Source organism: Lottia gigantea (assembly GCF_000327385.1).
Source record: "Lottia gigantea unplaced genomic scaffold LOTGIsca_21, whole genome shotgun sequence".
Classification (NCBI taxonomy): domain Eukaryota; kingdom Metazoa; phylum Mollusca; class Gastropoda; family Lottiidae; genus Lottia; species Lottia gigantea.
In genome coordinates, this window is record NW_008708458.1 from 637,634 (window position 1) to 659,628 (window position 21,995).

Below are 21,995 nucleotides of genomic sequence, written 5' to 3' on the forward strand. Positions count from 1 at the left end.
TTTTTTGGGTTCATCCTTTATATTTGAAAATCTGATATTTATTGTTAGAAAAATCAGAATCAAATTAGACGAAGAAACTAAATTTAACTAAGAAACTTACATCTAAAAAAAGATGGAGTCATGAAACTTGATTTATAGACGTTTCCATTAGATTATCGAGAACAATATTGACCAGAACTGGAGTCCTGGTGGCCGAAAATAGCTGAATTAATTTGTCTGGGTATTACAGCTGTCTCAATTGGTGCACAATCTCCGTTCACTTTACAGTGTCTGGTATGACCTCTGGAGAATTCAATCAATTCAGGTTTCTTTGTTGTGTAAGACCTATTGATATTCAACCCAATAAAAAGTCAGCCTCCACTGTTTGATTTATTCCATTCAAATGAGGACTGTGTGTGATCTTTTCTGACAATTGAACAGTTTCTCAACAGTAATTCATTCTGATTGATTCATTCTCTTATTCATGAAATGATTTGAACTTCCATTGCCATTCAAAATCATGCTATGTTTTGTATGCTGTATTGTGTTTTATGTCTGTATTTTTTCCCATTCAGTAAGTAGGTTCAATTGATTGATAATCCTTTTATTGTTCATTCCTTCAGTATTCCATCATTCATTCTACAATATACATGTATTCTCTATCATTCATTTCTATTTTACCCTAAACTTCTCAGCTGAATTATAACAGAGACTTTTTATATTCCTGGATTTTTGCTCTTTGATCCTTTTTTTTCATTCAGCAGCATCTGTCATTATTTCTATTTGAATGCATTAATGTACTATGAAATTGGAAAATTTTAAATCATTAAAACCATCAGAGAGTCTTGATTTGTCTGTTTGCATTCATCTAAATTACACTCGTTATTTATGTCTATTTGAATATGTTTCCTTCATTTGGAAAATCTCTCAAGCGTTATTCATCAAATCTAATAAGGTTTTCATTCATCTGTTGTTTATTGCATCTTTTGATAGACCACTATTTGAAGTTTTCAGCCAGTCATTCATTTATCAGATCAAATAAATCTATCGTGCAGCCAACTGTTGCTTGGTGAAATACTGGTGATTTATTTATTTATTCCGTTAGATTAATGGAACCTCGTGACAATATTGGTATATTGATTATCTAGCTCTCTGACCTTTATAATATTATGGTTATCCACAAATAGATCACCTATCACACTTGGTTGTCTAATGGATTTGACTTGTTCAGATTGATAATTACACGCCAGAACTTTTCTATTAAGTAAATCAATATGTATCATATCATAAAACTAACATAATTAACAGATTAAAGGGACAGATGGGCCGTTTCTTTGACCAATCATACTTGAGTCTCAGAATCTGAAATCAGTAATAGTGTTCACAGCTCACCATCGAAATTTGAGCCTTCAAATCCATGCGTGTCCAGAATTATCTGCGTTTGAATGTTAAAATGACTACTCGCCAATTTAAGATACTCTGTGATATATAGAACATACATATATAGAAATAGTGGGTAAAATTCCTAGTTTGAAGTATTTGAAAGAATTATGTAATTCTCAAACATTTCTAGTACTTCTGAAGACTATTTACATATATTCAAGATTAAAATCAACCCCCCAAAATGGCACACCTGTCCCTTAAACTCTAAAGTATTCAAGATAAACTAAGGATTCCTCATTTGTTAAATTTATAAACATGCACTACTTTATATAAAGGAAGCATTTGATTTAAGAGAATATATGATGATGTCAGTTGACTTGTTCACCATTCTGTTAGGTACTTCCATGATCTGGACAGCGGTTTTAAAATTCTAGATAAGCTGAGTTTCTCACGTCAGTGACAGTGGTGCAATTCACTAGACTGGTCTAAGTCAGAAGGGTATAAACAATACAAACCAATGCTCTGCTGCAAGTCAATTTTTTATTCAATACAAGGTTGTAGCGCAATTCAAGTTAACATAAGGCAGAGAAGAGTTTGGGTGGATTTAAAATAAGCTTGCATGTACATATTAGAAAAAAATAAGACGCTTCAGCGTTGTTTCAAAATTATGCTTTATTAGCCTCCATTATGCTAATGTCATAATAGATGATAAAGCTGTTAGTTATTTTCAATCAATATTAACTATAGAGTTTTGTTTTAAACTTAGATAAAAACAGAAAAATGATCTGATTTACTTCAATTATTTAATATTATATAAACATGAGGATTGGATTTTGAATAAATATTTAAAATCCGCTTACCTGACTAATATTGACAAACCAAGAGATAAAAATGTTGTTAAATATTTAAATCACATCCTGTATTTTATTGTATTGTGGTGTCTAGGATTGTCACCTTGTATCACACCTAGTGCACTTTCTTTTATATCTGTATTGTTCTATAACACACCAGGTTATTTAGCTACTAACTTTTATAAAGCTACTGAAACATTTTTACTCTGTTAAATGTGAGTTAATTTGGGAGGATTGGAGATAAGTTTTGTCACGTTTATCTGTGTTAGTTATACATGTGTGGTACAAAGTTATTTTGGATGTGTCTCAACCTTCCTTTGACATGCTTCAATTCATACCACAATGATAAAATTAAATATTAAAGTGAAAATGTGAATAAGAGCAACACTGTTGATATCTAATGAGTTTAACTTTCTGTTAATCAGGATGAAGATATTCTTTGTACACAACTAGCTAAGGAATCTAAAGAAAAAATCTTGTTTTAAAATTTCCACCATGGCTGAAATGCAAATTAGATGAAAATTGGTAGCATAAAGCACTGAGTTCTTTAGTAACCTCCTTCTTTACTACACTGTTTTATCCTTGTCATTCTTTTCAGAAGAAAACCTCTCAACACTTTGAAAAGAGCTGTTAAATTTCTGACATATTTGCGTGCTTTTAAATACAAGAGAAGTTTGTTGTCTGTCTAGAGATATAATTTCACACCCTATTATTGGCTATTTGAATCTGTTTGTGACCTTCACATTAGGTCAACCTATAAAGCTATATTAGGTAATATTACGCAATTCAGCCAGGGGCCATTAACAGTATAAAGGGGAGGTTATGGTATTAAATTTTTTATAGGGGTTTGATTGGGTTTAATCATACACTGATAAGTACAAGTCAATAAAGAGTAGAGTTGTCATGTTGGACTGTGATTGATCAGACCCCCCAAGAAATAGTTAACCCTAATCTCCTCTCTGTTATCATTTTCTCCTTCAAAAGGGCAGACATTTAGATCAAGTATTGATTTTGCTAGGGTGAAATCAGGATGTGAAAAGGATATTAAATTTTCAACTTCTGTGTATTATGAGGATCAAGACACTAGGTTGTTATTGAAATATGGAATATTAATTTCTGTGTTTTGAGATACTGTTGTTATATTGAAATTTTGGATTAAGTGTATATGCCAATAATGTTATAAGGATTGGAATTTTTGATAAATTGGTAAGATATGCTATATTTCAAGATCTTAACAGATGTTTCTGACAGTTTTTTAAACCACTGGAAGTATGTTGAATCAATAGGATACATTATCTATTGATTAAATGGCTTGACGGTCTAGGCAATTGAATTAGGTTGTTCCAGTGTGTAATTTGAATAAGTATCTAAAGGTGTGTGTACTCCTGAATAAATGTCTTGTCTCCAGTGCATAACTTCATAAATAAAACTAGTTGACTTTATTCTGTAGTAGAGTTTTGCTTCAGTTGGTATTTAGGTTATAAAATTTTGAATAAAACATGAACTCAATATATATATTGCATTGAATAAGGGACGTTCCGCTGTTTGAATAACATTTGAAATGTCTTCAGATATTGTTAACTTCATTAATAAAAGTAATTGACTTTATTCTGTAGTAGAGTTTTGCTTCAGTTTGTATTTAGGTTATAAAATTTTGAATACAATATGAACTCATTATATATGTTGCATTGAATAAGGGCGTTGAAATGTAATTTGAAATGTTTTCAGATATTGTTCCACTGCATAACTTCATTAATTGCACTTATGTCGTTATTCTACAGTATAGTTTTGCTTCATTTACTATTTTGGTTATAAAATTTTTAATGTAATATGAACTGATTATATGTTGCATATGTTGACAATAAGACTAGTTCAACTGCTGTTATAATGTTGAAGTGTTCTGAATGTCAATATTATGGTAACCATTTAAATTGATTTTAGAAACTCTATTCAAATTCAATTATGTCCTCATAACCCCAATGAATCATATAGAGTTTTGTCGTAGTTTGATTGTGGTGTTTAAAAGAGAATCTATTTATTTCAAGATTAAGACATGTACCAAAAAAAAAAAAAGGTGGTTCTCTCAGTTTTGAAATATTCTGAAAGCCACCATCTATATTAAACTTGATTTATAAAAACCGTATTACCTTAAAAAAATTGAGATTGCGTGTGGTAAGAATATAAGGTATTATGAGACTAAGCTGTTTTGAATAACTAAATAAAATGTAATATCACCATACTATTATTGTCCCAACCTTACTAGACAACAAACAATAGACAGTGTGCAGTCAGCCACATTTGATTAGTGGTCTAATAGCACCTAGTTTCAATGTGTTTTGGCCCACAGCCAACCCACTGACAAGTTTGTGTAAGCTTTCAAAGAGCCATTTGCTGGTGTTTGACATTCTTGTGTAGTTGGCTGGCCCGCCAAACATTGTGAAGGTCAGTGATATAGTGTATGTTGCTAGCGTGAAGTTGTATTAAAATGAGATCTATTAGAGAGTTAGTAATGGAGTGAAGTGAAGGTATATATTTATACTAAGAGTGTTATTGTGAAGTAAAGTGGGAGATATATTGTGTTCTAGCATTCAATATGGGAATATATAAATGTGATACAGGATAAAATATTTATAGTAGGATATTGTATATCTGGTATTTGTTTTGGTGAGTGATTCAAATATATTGTGTAGTGTTCTTATTTAGCTCTTTGTTAGAATGTGAGGATTGTGCTGGGATAATCATGGCTACATTCCATTCTAACCTATCTTTAAAGATGGTGTGATTAACATAGTAAGGCTACCTTTAAAAGAAAATGTAACAAAGAAAAAAGTTTTTGAATTCTGTATTGAGCAGTGTTTTGTCCAGATTCCATACATACGAAACCTATCTTTTCATCAGGGTTTTAAGAGTATGATGGTGTGATAAGCATAGTATGCCTATTTTTAAATGGGTAGTGGAAGGAGGAAAGAGGCTTCTGAATTTAGTTTTGAACAGTTTTATTAAAAGTTCCTTTCACTATGGCTACATTCCATACACACTTCTTATTAAGGTTTTTTAAGATTATTTGCGATTTGCACAATATGGTTATTTTTAAAAAGAAAATGCAACATGGAGGAGAGAGGCTCTTGAATCAATATTGAGTATTAAGTTTACATTTATCAGTGTTACACTCGGCACAAACCTAACTTATCAAGGTTTTTAAGAATATAATATATAAACAGGAATGCTGGCTTTAAATCATATTTTAGGAGTCTTTTGAATTCAATACTGAGTTAAGGTTACTTTGTATAGTTACATACCATAACATTTCAAATCATTATTAAATGATATAAAATAAGTATCCTGTGACCGAGTTATATATATATATATATATATATAGTATAATGAGTTATTGTGTAGTTGATATATAACATTGATTTATGTACTGTGTGATATTCAGTTTCAATATCAATACACTCAATTGTCATCTAATTTCATTGTTTCCACACTGACTGACTAGAATAGTTTACGCATATTTCAGTACTATAGTTTCAATATTAAGATTGGTGAATATAGATGTGGGTTTATGTGAATGCCTGTTTTACTGTCAACCATATTGGAGTGTGATCTAGGTCAAATGCGAAGTTTGATACTGTACTGTTGTAAAAGTTTAACTGTGAATTTGAAATCGTTAGATGTGAATTTTGTGTTATATATGTGCTGAATTGACCCATTGATTAGTGTATTTTTGTGTTGAACAATTACTGAAGGCTAGTTGTGATAATTTTATTGTTGAAATGAATATACACAGTGGTTGTGAATTCATATTTCGGGATAAGCTATCTTGTAAGATTGTGGATTTATGCAAATGTTATTTATCCTCTTGTGATAAGTTCGTAAACTGTGGACAATTTCAAATACAATTTTATCTTTTTCTGATGTATTTTAAGGTCACTAGTACAACAGCCAGTTTTAAAATGCCAATGAATTTGAAGTTAATTTTTATTTTGAATGAATGAACCTTTTAGGTAATCTCACTGAACAGGATTTACTTCATGATATGAAATAGTGAAAACAGTTGCCCTGTATTTAGAATGAACAGGTGTACATTGTTTATAACAAGTTGAACTACTGTCTAATTACTATTGTTGTTTATTACAGGCACATCTAGCAAGACGACCAAATCAAGTTATATTAACACAAATACAAACAATAAAAACTAGTGCTACTACTCGTACTTCTAAAACACGACATCATCGAGAATCTTCTAGTGATAAAACAGTTGAGAAACCAGGTTAGTATTGTCTTCTTCTTGTGAACTATTGTGATATTATTCCTGTATTCATTAAGAAACTGATTGATTGATTTCATTTCTGCATGGTTATACCTTCATCTCTGATTAAAAAAATTATAAATCGATGTAAATAATTGATATGTGATCAATAACACACATTCACGATCATAACTTTTGGATTATGTGGTTCAAGATTTACACTCCCTAGAAGCAGACCTCCCTGATATAATTGACCAATCCTCCGGCCACATGTTGACATAGAAATTGCCCCTTCATCCTTTTTACCGCTCCTCTAGTCCCTCAATTATGACCTTTGTGCCCTGACAAAATATGTTAAACCACAAAAGGACCCTTATTATATGATATACGCCTATATATTAATTATATATATATCAAGTTAGGAATGGATCTGATATATAAACTTGTCTATAGATTCAAGTCCTCATACAAGAAAATCAGCGAACCTTGAACCAAAAATATCTTGAATATAATCCCTAAAGGGCATCCATTGTGAGAGGTCAAGCGACAGGTGCTCTCTCTCCTTGATAACAGCCGAGGGTCAGAGACAATAAACATTAAAGATGGCCTATAGTTTGAAATAATAGGACGTTTCACAGGTTTGGACTTTCATAAATGACAGGGTTTCATTGTGTGGACAGAAAATAAATAACTTGTCAGGAATGTAGGTTAGAATAATAAAATGAAGTGAACGGTGTGTCTCAAATTGACCCATAACCTACAACAGGGTTAATGTGAAGTAAGCAGGCGAGTAACTAAAAATATTCTAATTACATTCTACTGTATGACCTAACTATAATGAAATAACATACAGTATATGTGGGACCTATATGTAGAATAGAATAGAGTTTATACAAGTCAGCAGATTGATTGAACACTGATATTGTTATTCACTTGTTATGGGGCTTATTCACTCTATTTACTGATGTAATGATTAAAAAAAATGCGCAATTACTAAATTACTAGGCTTATTTTCTATTATCATTTATCACAGACGAGTAATACATATTTCTGATTTGAAAAGTTTATAACTCAAGGTCAAGGAGAGCCTAATGATAGAAATTCTATACTTATTCAAATTAAATCTGAATTTGACACATATACTGAAAGTTTTAGAAGTATTCAGTGGGAGTAAAGTAAAACTAAAATCCATTTTAGGTATAAAACCTGTCCAATTATCTTACAGATTAACTGTAACCAACATAAAGATTACAATATTCACACATTATCTGTCCACAATACTTTTTTATTTGTCCACTAACTAATCACTGTGACAGTCACTTGCTAAGACTGACAAGTCCAGTCAACATTTTAAACTATTTATAGTAACATGTCTCATGCCAATAATCTGGGTTGATCTCTCATTAATTATGAATATATGAGTAAATCTCTTGAGATTAGCGATCAATATTAAATGGATTAATCATATCGTTAATAACTAGGACATTATTCATGATATTACTCAATAAAGATTTATGACTTGTAAGATAAAAGTAGGATGATGTGTATTATCCCTAGAGAATAGTAATATTATTAGTATTATAGCTATATTTCATATTCAATTTATGCTACAGACTTAATAGAAGCAGTTTCTAATTGGATTATTTTTCATATAGTGCAACATAATGTAGGTCAATGATTATCAATCTAGCATCCAGTCATTGCAGCCTCTGCAGCATAGGCTCTGAACATAAAGGTAAGCAAGATATCCTAGGACTAATGTTGGACGTGTTAGCCAATAAAACTTGCATAATGTATATTGTGATATTGTGAATAGGGAATTTTGACTTAAAACTGAGGAATTTGACTTTTAATAAAACAGCATGGTTGCTGCGATTCAGCGCCATTTGTCTAACAAATATCAAGTAACAAAATCAGATATGCCTTGAGTTATAACTGTAGAAACACTTAACACAGTTCCAAATAATTGGCATGATGCTCATATCTTCCCTATTACCAACTGATTTCATATTACCATTCATATACTTGACTACATTATCTCGAAATAAAACTCTTAATTTATTACACACACTCAACTTGGACCTCCGCCAAACAATCAAGTGCAAATAAACTTCTGCAGAATAAGCCAAGAGTAAATTTATCTAGAATTTTTTGCCTGCCAGAATTTTTTCCATCGTAAATTTGTCTAGCGTTTTATCTGGCTATGTATTTTATGTTATCAAAATAGAATTGAAGCAGAGTTAGAGAGAAAACCGTTGATGTTTTCAATTGATTGCTTACATATGGTTAGACTGAAATAGAAACAACTTTATCAAACAGTTGGCTTCGTTTCCCATCTTGTTGATTTGAACCATCCCTTATCACGCACAGCTTAATACAAACTACACGTTTCAATTAGGTTTTAGAACTTAACCTACTTTCCTTACAGAAACTTTATTATTTTCATAAAGACCTGAAATTTTCAAATTTAACCTTAATCTTTTTAAATAGGTATGATATAATCATAGAGCTGTGGGTTATTAGGATTCTGTTGCTAAATAAACAACTCTCTAACAGTCTGACATGTCAGAGAAGAAAAGTTTATTTTTAATTTGATTGATGGGATGAATGGTATGTCAGAAGCAATCATGTCAAAAGTCTGTATCTCTTTACGCCATTTTCTTATCAAATCTAACCAGTGTTACATATGTTTCTTTTCAGTACCTGAGAAATCAAGTAAAAAACCAGCACAGGTGCAACCAGCCCAGCCACCAGCACCACGTGAGAGGAAGCGAAGATCTGATATCAATGATGTGAGCAGACAATCTATCTCTCCTGGTAAAAAAGTTAAAAGTGAAAATGTGAAGGAACCAAATTCTCCGCGTAATATTAACACGAACAGTAAAGAGCTGAAAGTGGAAGTTGAGGATATAGGATTATGTAAAAGTAATAACTCCTCTTCCAAAGACAAAACTTTAAAAACTCGCAGAAATCCAAACGGTGCTAAAACTAACAATTCTGATAATAAAAACCATTCGCCATCACCAGTTGTCGCGAAGGATAAAAAACCTCCTGTTGAGTCAAGTGCTAAGGTGAAGGTCAGTGCTAAATCGAAACTTTCTACAGGAACTGCCAGTGAAAACAGGAAGTGCAAAAGTGATAAAAGCAAGGCAGCTAATAAATCTAATGATGTCTGTGGCACATCAGTTTCCACCACTGCTGATAAAAATTTAAGAACTCCAAAACAACTACCTGTAGATAATGACTCAAGTGATGTTAAAGAGTCGATTGATGAAAATAAAACAAACAATACAAACAGTGACTCAGTGACCCTAACATCTTCTAGTTCTAATATTGATAAAGTTACAGACTCTAATATTTCCTCAGACAGTGAAGATATGCACTTCAAAAAGCAGCTATTGTTAACAAGTGGTACAAACAATAACAAAAGCGAGAATTCCTCAAACGTTAGTGGATCTATAACGTCAAATATTGATGTGAATTTATCCGTTATTGATCAAGTGACAAAACTAGCGAAAGCTGAAAAACTAGCGTTGAATGGAGATGGGAAAAGTGACAGCGAATCTTCAGTTAGTGTCTCTCAAACCTCAGTGTCTGTTACTTCAAGGGAACAGAGTGAAAAAGTGGAAATAAAAACTCAGGAAATAAAAATCGAACGATCACGAGAATCAAACATTGGATTTCAGGCCTACGTTTCGAGAAGCAATCCAACTACTCCTGCAATGGATGAACGCTCAGATTCACGTGCTAGTGATGAACGCTCCACCTCAAGTGTTCATCACGAAAAGAGACCTAGTTCTCAATATGATGATCTCAAAAAGAGAAGTCCAGCTTCAAGTCCTTTAGTGATAGACAGACACGATCCAGTGCTACCTTATCGTGACCCTGAATTAATGAAACAAAACCCTGTCCATTTTTTAGGAGGTATGATGGGTCATCCAAAGACATTGAGTCAATCCTCTTCATATCAAACAGTTCATAATCCCATACCAGCTACGCCCTCAGCTCTTCCTACCAGTACATCCTATTCCTCCCATCAAATAACAAGACCACTGCTGACATCTTTACCCAATCATTACCCTATTCCCCCTCAATCTCTTGGAGCCATTACTCGACCTCTTTCATTACCTCCTGGATATAGTCAGCTTGATGCTCTCACTGCCCACGCACAACATCAGCAACTTGCTGCCATGCAGTTCCAAAATGCAGCACATCTCATGCATTTACCGTATGCACCATTATCAGGCAACCATAGGTTACATCAGTTAGAGATACTATGGCAGCAGAAATTCCCTTCTATCCCTGTTCCACCATCTTGGTTGTTAGTGAAACATCAAGATGAGTTACTAAGTGAAGTCACATCCTTGCATCATCGTGAATTGGAGCGAGAAAGATTGGATCGCGAGCAGAGGGAGAGAGAAAGAATGGAACTGGAGAGAGAAAGAATGGAGGCTGTTGAGCGAGAACGCAGAAAAGAAAGGTAAGATTTTTAAATTGACCAAAAGTACTATTGGGTTCTAATGTTCATTATTAACAAAATAAAAGTTATGTTAATTTTGACCCACTAATCCTGACTTTCTTGATGCCAAATTTGAGTCTATGTGGTCACTTGACAAATACAAAGTACCCACATGTTGAGATTGATTTTCTTGGGTCAAATTTTCGATTTGGCTGGTGTCAGATGTGTTGACCCTTGAAGTCTGGAAGGTTGCTGCAGCTTTTGTTTTTAAGCCAGAGTATGAAACTGTCAATATATACAGGCATTGATTTTCTTAAGGAGAAAAATCTGATTCAGCTGGAGGTGTTGTCACTCGACTAATGTAAAAGGATATTTCTAGAAATCACAATTTTCTGTTTGTTTATCAGCTGTTACTTCAAATAAAGATTTGGCAAGCCTCTAAATTTAGAAAGTACATTGGCTTTGTTTTATTGCCATATGGTGTTTTTGAAATGTTCCCTGTTTAAGAAAACCAGGATGTTCTTTTACTAATGGCTTCCACCCTGTTTCTGTAAACAAAGAAAATGTTTTGAATCTGAAAATAACTACTGGGAATTGGTATTTAGTTTTGAGGATCGGGCTCACTTTAACATATTTGATTGTGAAATATTTTGTGTTTATCTGTGGTCTATTGCTCTCTGCCGACAGCTGACATTTCTAATGACCTTGACCTTTGTAGCAGACACAATTGAGAATGACCAGATGTTCATAAACTATGATAATTGCATGTAGCTGGGAAACTGGACATTGAAAGACATGGGCAGCTGTTTCTTATTAATTGAGGAATTTATAAGAAGTGTAGGATCACTGTAGGGTGTTGCCAGTTTCCCACTGTTTACAATCTGTAATAGTGTTTCAATGAAGTAAATAAATTCACTGGTTATTTCCAGTCTGGTTATCCAGCCAGTCTGACTTTCAACAGCTTCTTGTGTTGGGTTGTTAATATGTCATGTCATTGTGGCTGGTGCATGATATTGGCAGATAGTTCTTCCTACTAGTGTTGTCATTCATTGATTTTGTTGACTTTGACTTGTGGATTGCAATATTGATGGCTTTCTCCTTACGATATTAAAAGTTATTAACAAGTCAGATTTTGGTGTTAAATAATCACATTGCTATTATATATATCACACTCTATGTCATATAAGTCATATGATTCTGTTATGATGATTACAAAAGTCACAAGATTTGTATCACAAAGATGATTGACATATCTTGCTTTATTACATTTAGAAACTGAAAGTAAGCTAATGCTGTGAAATCCATGATAAATTCTTCCTTTGAGTTTTAAATTTGAATTGTAATAATGAATTTAAAACTGTGTAATAAATGCAAATTATTTGTTATGATATAGATGAGGATAGGAAGGAACTAGTATGGTATATTATGAGTCATTTTGAAATAACACGTTCATCATCCCTGTACTCGTTCAACTGTCATATCTTTACTAGCCAGTACAAAGCCACACATTCGTCTTATAGTATTTTTTATTTAGACATATCCCTCTTGTTTTTCTGGTTTAAATATGTCAGTTTTTATTCTGTGACATTTTACATTAAAACAGACAATTTGCATGAATATTGTTGTTTAAGCTTTCCAAAGCGTAACATTGTATTTTTCCCCAAAAAATGAGCAAAACACAGGAAGCTATTCATGGGTTTACTGAAAGGCTACAAATTAAAATATTTTTTGACTGCTTAGATTACCTCAACCTGTGCTTTCTTGGTTTTAATTTGATTTTTCTGAAAGCAATTATTATCTAACATTGCTAATAACTTTTGGAAGTTGCAACTTTGGTTACTCTTACTCTTAGTCTTTTTAGTGAATCCATTGTTAATTTACGATCTAATTCATGTATATTTTGATAAAAGAAGAGAATTTGTTTTGAAAGAGAATTCAGTATAAGTTGACCTTTACCCTTGCCACAAACAAAGATTAAGATATATAGAAGATAAGAGTAAAAATAGTTTAGAACATACAATACTGTTAGTTATATATGACACGAGAAACCAGGCCAAGTTAATATATTTATATATTCTACTTGATATTATACAACATGTCTAAATATGGTAATATCATACACTTACTATCTCATTATATTCTTGTTAAACCTTCTTATTCAACTCTATAGTTGATTTGCCACATTGCTTGATAAAAGCGTTATGTTTACATAATGCATGCATAATTCTACCTGTGCTAGGTGGTGCCTGTTAGCTTGTTTGTCAACTAGCCTGGCCTTTTAAAAGATTACAGTGGCAGCTGTCCCTACCACATTAGAACAGCATTTACTTTCCAAAATCCCTGAAATTGCTCTGCTTTTGGGTTTTGTTAACTTGGCATTGCAATTATAAAGTCCATATAGATATTGTTGTTAGGCATTTTGTTCCATTTGTCACGATAGAGTGGTTGTCCCATTTTGATATTTTCTGTGGATGAAGTTTACGTGACAACCACACTTGAAAATGTCTGATGTATACTGGTAATGTCAATAGAATAAAGATAATAATACATGATGTCTGGCCTCATTCCTTTATGTCATGTTGAGCTGGAGGCATTCTTATTCAACCTTTGAAATCTTTGTGTAAAGTTTGATATTTGTTGTTGAATCTATGTAGGTGTTGGATTATGTTCATTAATTATCAAATACTTTATTTTGGTCTGAGTAGAATAGATCTAGCATAGCAGTCAAGTAGTTCTGTCGGATTATTTTCACTAATGAGTCCCCAACGGTCACGTATGTAATCTGTACTTTGATATTGCCCTGGGTCAGGCTTATTTTGTCTGTTTTATTTGTATTCTTAATGTTTACTTTAGGCTTAATCCTCCCCCTCGTGCTAAACAAAGTGTTAATTTGGCACAATATTGAAATATTCTGTAAATAACTAGAAACTTGGTCACTTTTTAAAGAACCGGTACACTGCAAGCTACTTTTAAAAAGTACACTAGATGTTTACTCATATTTTGAAACAATTCCACACGATTAAAATTTGAGAGATGTGTAGCGAAAGGGCATGGAAAATAAAAAGAGGTCCTATGTGCTTCAGGCATAGCACATTGAAGATCTTTCAGCAGTTAGGCAGTCAAACTGTTATAACAAAATTTACCTCATTGCAAACTGCATGGCATAGGTCAACAAAGAGTTGATACATAAACCTTTGTTTTTTTCATTTTCTTAGCCAAAGAATGTACCTATGGATGTATGTAAACATACATTACACAATGTTATATCAGTTGCAAATGACCTGTTATGAAAACCTTGTGTAATCTTACATAGAAGATTTAATGCAATGTTATGCAAATTTGCCAGCTTTTTATTCTGTGTTAATCTGGTAGTATTATAGTATGTTATGGAGAGATATTGGCACTTATTGAACAGATATATCACTAATGTACTAATCATATTGCCAGATGTCACTGAAATTTACAGGTAATGCAGTGGTTCATTCTATTATGTAGAAAAAATTGTGAAATTTGGACCATTATTGACGTTAACTTGTTACTTACTGTTGTTGAGTTTTGATTTGTGGCAATCTGCTATTTTCAGTGTTTACCATGTCTACAGAGAAAGAAATGTCTCAAACTCATCTGTATTCATGGAGCAGGCAGGAGAATCCCCTTCTGAAGAATTATCACAATATTCACAGCAATCAATATTCAATCAAATTTTGACTACGACTAATGGATCTGAATTTCTATGAATGAATCATCTGTCATATTTTTAAAATAGTTCTGATGTCATAGACCAATCATATTAAAAACATATGTTATATAGCTTCAAGATAAAACGTAAAACAATATTAGGATTGTCTTGACAAGTGTTGTCAGTTTGTCCAATACATTGTTTATATTCGCACTATATTGCCCTGGGCTGTGAGTTTGTCCAAGATATTATTTATATTCGCACTATATTGCCCTGGGCTGTCAGTTTGTCCAATATATTGTTTATATACGCATTGTATTGCCCTGGGCTGTCAGTTTGTCCAATATATTGTTTATATTCGCACTATAACCCCCTGGGCTGATATATTATACTAAGTCTTGTTTCTTAATATACCTGTTCAGAGAAATACACTCCTAAACAATAACAACCTTTGTTGTTTTCTCTTTCCATCCTAATAGTAATTAGATTAACTGTCTAATTATTTCTGGCCTCCAGAAATAATTGAAATTTCAGAAAATTTCATTACTCTAGAGAATATATATTGTTGGCATTTGAATGCCAAACCTATCGCTAGAAATGAAATGCAAGAAGGGTGTCCCAAACTCAATTGAGGATAGACTATTTTCAAATATTGGTATAAAATCAACAGAGTGAACTTTAAGGCATTTTTAAAAATTTTGAATAATGACTTTGCTTGGAAAACATGTTGATCACATTTTAGTAATTCAAATGCAGGATTTCAAAATTAATAGAGCATTTTAAACAAGTTGTAAAAAAGATTTTTTAAGAAACAGCGATCTGATAATTTGGATTAGTCATGCAATTTCTTAACATGTTATTCTCCTTTTTAAACATTATTCATTGATCAAAGACTTTATCTGCAAGTATTGCGCAATTTGAATTCTATGTGCAGTTTAATCATAAATAGCGGTCATGAATTGCTAATCAATATATATGAAAGACTTGTTTTCTTGACTATGAAAATAGAAACCAAGCTGAAAGGTAGAAAGAAAAATTGATTGAAGGGTTAGGTATTGATAAAGCACGAGACAAGAGCTAGGTCTAGAGCTAATCATTAATATTCAATGAGCTAGCAGCCTATTCAACTTGTCTTATTTAAATATCAAAGTACAATAGTAATGGTGATATTTTAGCAGTTTAAATAGACCTCCTAAGGTAGGTTGATCTTCAATAGAGTGGTTTAGAGGAGAGAAAATGTCTGCTATTGAGGTCAAATGATATCTTATTCATTATCGTTTACACATGTTATCACTCTAACTTGTAGTCTGCTACCCTCATTGGCAGCCATATTGGATTTGTGTTGGCAAGCTGACATTTACTGGTAGGTTAACTAGCTCTGTACTAACAGACTTTCATCTTTTTATGCTTCAACAAATCTTTGAAATAATTTATTTTTGTACAATTTGTTTGTTAATGCAAGTATGAAATGTTAGCAGAATCTGTTAAGAGTAAATATTGATGGTTTCATGGTGAAAAAGGCTGTAGAGAATAGAGAGAGGTATAAACAACCTTGACATTGGTGTACTGGACTAAGACAAACTTCAACATTTCATTTAAAACCTTATGTGATATGTGTAAAATAGTTTTTTTTTTCAAAAACTATTTTGATGTTTTGATAAACTATTATCAGTTTGATCTTGTAGTTTTTAAAATTGTTTTTTACATAGGTGATACGAGAATTTGTGCTTGATAGGCTATGGCTGATAGTGTAGTTTACGTGACCTGCATCACTGTCGGCCTGTAATGACTTTGACAAGTCATGCATAGCTTTGTTGAATAAAGCGAATGGCAAGGACGTCATGTCTAAAATTAGAAAGAGCCTAATTTTTGCCCAGTATTTCTGATGTTTGATAGAATTTTGAAGGGGACTGGTGAATTTCTGGAATGTTCTCTATACCAGTGTGATATTCGATGTGCAGCCTTTCAGGTGAGGTCAACAACCGTAACATTTGCACCTGCTTCTTTGTCATGTTACACATTATTAGTAACAACAAACTTTAAACTTGTTTTATAATGTGCACTGTTTAACATAACCTGTATTCTAGGAATAATAACCATTTCTAATTTACAATTTAAACAATGTAGTGCAGTTCTTGCTCTATTTCTCAACTTAGTGCCAATCTCACAGTTTTGTACATCTTGTCTCTACTCACTCAATCAGTAGAAGATTGTCATATATCAGAGGTTAAGGTGAATGAGGTATTAATTCTATTCTATGGCAAACTTCTTATGCCATAGCCATGGTTTTCTGGGGACATATTGGTAAAATATGCTTTTACACTTTTGATTGATTTGGTTAAAAAAAAGTATGTTACAGTCATGAACAAAAAAAAAACAAAAAAATGTTTTTTACACTTTTGATTGCTTTGTTGTATATCAAGTTAAAAATACAATACATACACAGAATGTGATAGTCACAACTTCATGATGAAAAAAATAATTGTACAAAAATATCTGATGGCATATGTTACAATTTATAAATCAATCAATTTATAAATCATTATGACTATATATATAAAGTTAAGCTGTGCAAGCACAATCAGTTAAAAAATTTGAGGGCAAATTTTTGCTTTTTGTTTAAGTGGAAATGGGCATTTTTCAGGGGTGTTTTATTCAAATCCTCATCAATGTTAGCTGATTCATATACATTAGCTGAAAGACGAGAAACATGCGGATATGAAATGAGTCTTTACTTCCCTTGAATACAAACACCTGCCCTGTACTGGCAACACTTAAACAATATTTCTTCTCATAAGATATTGTACCAATTATCAATTATATGTCTAGAGAAAGCGACGATTAATCTTTGAAGTGGTTGTATCTAAAACTAAGATGTCTGATCATTGAAAGTAACAGTATGTCTGGGTTCATGTTCGATTGTGCTATTTAATCAAGGTACTTGTTCATGGAAAGAAAATCAAGGTTGTCACTCTTGCACATATTGTTCAGCTTATTTTTCTGAGTTCAAAAAATTCAGATCTTATTATATTCAAGAACATGACAAGGATTTCTCTTACTCAAGGTTGTGTTGAATAAAATAGTATTAATGACAAATCTAGCAATTCATACAAGCCATTAATTTTGTAGACAGTATACAAATAAAGATTTGAATTATTTATAGATGTGTTGGACTTTGAACTCTATAATGTATTATTCAATATATGAGATCAATAGATATTCAGTCAGGCTTAATACATGAACTGAGCCAACTCCATTTGGAGAATATACCTGTAGGCTGAATATACAGGCTCCTTATGAAGTGTAGGAGTAGAAAGCAGAAAGCAATATGAATTAAAGGCCTAGAATGCAGAACTCAATATGGAGGATACGAATGCTTTAAGAACATCATATAAAATTGTCATATTGATTGCTACTGCAGCTAAATATAGCTCTTTGATTAATATCTAAACCTTTATGATTCATGGATTTGACTAGAAGATTCTTGATGGATGTTGCAGACTCTCCTCTGTATAGTCTATTGTGTACTATTGATTAGACGAGGGGACAGACATCTGTATATGATTCATTTCAGGGATTGTAATGTCACTAATAAGCTGATGACATTCTTAAGGTTATTGTACATGACACAGGAATAGACAGGCTGTGACAAACAGAGTAAATGCCAATTTCGTTTTTAATGCCATTCTGCAGATTCTCAGTTAATTGAAGCGTTAATTTAACTAAATAAGCAGATTCTAAGCTCAAGATTGTAGCAATGCAATATTAAAGAAGTATGCTGGAAAAATGTGGGTTGCAAAAAACATAAGATTGCATTTTGCAGCAATCGATATGATTAGGTGTTATTTAATTACTTCTCATCAAATTTTAATGCTAAAGGTGACATATTAATGAGATGCACATAATTAATCGACAAGAGTTGAAACTGTAATATTTAGCTGTAAGTGCCTAGGGCAGAAAGTGGTACATGGTGTTTTGAAATATGAGCTATGTTATCTATCAAAATTACTCCTTTAAAGATTGATGATTTAACCTAGTTTTTAAACATTCTAAATGCTTGAATGGCTTTGTATAGAAAAAGAATTGTTAAATTTTGAATACACCTTAGGTGTAGCCAAGTTAAGGCGAGCTGCATTCAGTTCATTTTAAGTCTCTATTAGAAAAGGTGGTTTAAAGCTGATGAATAGTGTTATAGATAACAATGTGAGTGGTTTGTGAATTGAGGTCATGGCATTATTAAGATAGTTTGTTGTATTCAGAAGGTCGATAAAGACAGTTATGTCTGTCTCTATAGCAGTATAGATGAACAGTTTTCATTATTCTTACATTTAGCCTGTTTAAAAGTTAGTGTTTGTTGGATTTATTGCATACTCTACTTAAGGCAATTGAGAAGTTTAATTTAAACATACTTGTGAGAGTGTTTGATGTTTCTAGACAGTCTTTATTGTAACAGAACGTGAGATTGTTTGATAATTGAGATCAGTCGACCTGAATTCTTGTCGGCCATCTTATTTCCTCACTACTCTGGATATATTTAGCTGAAATAAATGTTGATAGTCGTTATGACATGAACATAGAGAAATGTATCTCACTGTATACCTCTATTTATTTGTACTATTTTGTTTAATGGATTTTATATTTGTAAGTTCAATATAGTGCAGGTTAATATAGGCTAGATGTTTGTAAGATTATCATTGATAGGATTACTCGATATTCTCAGTAGGCCATGACAATTTCATGTCTGAATGTGTTGAAATTTGATAATTTTGACATGATTAACAAATATTACAACATTCTTGTAATGTTTTGAGTATGGTACACAGACGAAGAACATCTTTTGATTGAAATGAAATGCTGATTTTTTTCATTTTCTTTTCCAGGGAAAGATTAGAAAAAGAACGTCAAGATAAAGATCATCGAGATCGTTTAGAGAAGGAGAAATTGGACAGGGAAAGACTGGAGAAGGAAAGAGCTGAACGAAATCGACAAGAACATAATAGGTTACGTCGAGAACGAGAACAGAAGACGGATCGTGGACGTATTCTCCGAGATCCTGTAGATTCTGTGGCAGCAGTTGATCATCATTTCACAGAATCATTAAGACTGGCTAGTCAAAGGGTGAGTTCGAGTTTTGTTCTTAGGGTGTGTTTGATTACTGTTCAGGAACTGTTCAAGTACATGTACTTAACTAGATGTCATATGATCTTAACATATTTGTGGATTGGTAAAGTAGTTGTACTTTGCACAATCTTGAGATATTTGCCAACAGATTGCCAACAGCTCTATGATATGGCTTTAAGATTATTTGAGGAATCAGCTGATTGCATGAGAAGGTCAAGGTCATTAACAGACTTCAATCTTCTACTTTAAAATCTTGTATTTTTGCATCAGATTTACTATATGCTATCTTCTTTCAAATTACTAAACTGAGTAATGAAAATCATAAATGAGAGAAATTCATCATTTTAGACTTGGAAATTTGCTTGAGGTAGTTTACTCAAGTTATATGCATAGATTTGTTAAAGAAATAATTTTATTTGTAGGGACTTGGTGGCCAGTGGCCGACACCATCTATAACCTTAGGGACTGGCAAAATACCAAAATCAGAGCATCTCCCATCTCATCATGATAAATTAGATGATAAAGATAGGATCAAGAGGGTAATTTTCTTCTAACTCTTTGTAACATGACCTTAGACATTTACTGTTAAAAGACATATAGAAATAGGCATAGGTAAAAAAGCACTTGAAGAAATATGGATGTACCTTTGCTGACAATTTTTTACCTAAACATTTCACATGCTCATACAGGCAACTTTTATAAGAGAAATAATAAAAGTATATCCATATATCTTGTGCTTCTTTTACCTTAAACTTTGTTAGAAATTAGACAGTCAACTTTTGGACACAAGCACATATTAATTATGACGAGTCATATACAGTTTGTAAATATGTTCTGTCTTCTGTAGTTCTATGAAGAGCAGTAATGTAGATCGTAAAACAAAATTTTATTCGAAAATTCAACATACTTGTACCTGAGGCTGACATAAATATATGAGACTTTTATAATTAAAACAATATCAAAAGAGATAGATATGGAAACTATTCATGGATAAGGCCTTAGGAAACACATCATGATTCACAGACTAATTTTAACCTCGTCATGTTATTTTATCAATGTCAGACATACAAGTTTGTGAAATTCCTAGTTTTATTTCATCAGAAAATGAGTGTGTTTCTATTTCATGTCATCTGACTCATAGTCCTATTACTACAGTGTAATCAATATGACTAGTTCATTCCAACTCAATATTGACACCTAGAATACCTTGATTATTACTTATCGCTCTGTCTGTGACTGTTATGATTGCAATTTCAAAAATTTATAATTTGCGAGGACTGTTGGATGTAAATTCTTGTGTGATTTATTTATACCTTTAGAAATGAAATGCTAAGACTTTGAGTAAATTGTAAATAGAATACTTCAAAATAAAAAAATACAGAATCATTCTATACTATATTATGCGAAAATGGAAATGGAACATTTGATTTGGGTAATTTATATTTTAGATACATATTAAGTAATTAAATATAACTTCTTTTTAAGTAAAATGAAAGAATTTCTAACAAAGACTAACGATCCAGATCTCAAACACTTAATGATTTCAGTATATTTTGTAGGACTGTTTCACCATTGTTAAGTCTAAAACACAGTCAATAACAATGTCTAGACCTATAAGTTGTGAAAATTGAACATTTGGCTTCAGTAAAGTTTGATGTTGAAATGTAGAACTGTTTTAAAGTGCAAATTTGACAGATTACAAATAACCATTCGCACTGAATTTTCACATTTGGTGTTAATGCATACAATGTACATTTAGTGCTTAAATGTGTGACAATTAGATAAAAACCTAAGACAATATTTGTTTGTGCCAAAATATCAAACCCATTTACTGTATTATGCGTATAAGGCACAAAGATACATTTATGCTCTTCAGAGAGCTTGCTAAACATGCTTATACACTAATGTCCAATTTTAGAGTCAACTACCAATTGCAATAAAGCTGATTCTGTGAGTATTGTTTATCTGAAACATATGTTAGTATCAGGAGCTGGACTTATGTTGATGCAATAAAGAATGTCTTATATTTCAATATTGTTTATCTCTTTCTATTGCAGGAGATTGAGAAAGAGAGATATGAAGAAAAGAAATATTTAAATCAGCATCACATACCCGAGGCACATAAAAAACAGGACATTAAAAATGAAGTGAAAGTAGAAAATCGTGATTCAAAAACACTGTATAACTCTTATTCATATCATTACGGTAATATACCATACTCCTCACCAGTTCCTACTCATTCTGTTAAACAAGAGCAACCCATTTTCAGTT

The 21,995-nt window shown here is 32.3% G+C and overlaps 1 protein-coding gene across 1 annotated transcript; it reads left to right on the forward strand.

The window, feature by feature from the left end:
- Positions 1-4,953: 4,953 nt before the first annotated feature.
- On the forward strand, positions 4,954-10,949 carry LOTGIDRAFT_159585 (hypothetical protein; the record flags this gene model as incomplete). Its single annotated transcript, XM_009054092.1, has 3 exons — positions 4,954-4,989; positions 6,354-6,486; positions 9,166-10,949. 3 exons carry the CDS (start codon positions 4,954-4,956, stop codon positions 10,947-10,949), a joined length of 1,953 nt encoding a protein of 650 aa, XP_009052340.1.
- Positions 10,950-21,995: the final 11,046 nt, after the last annotated feature.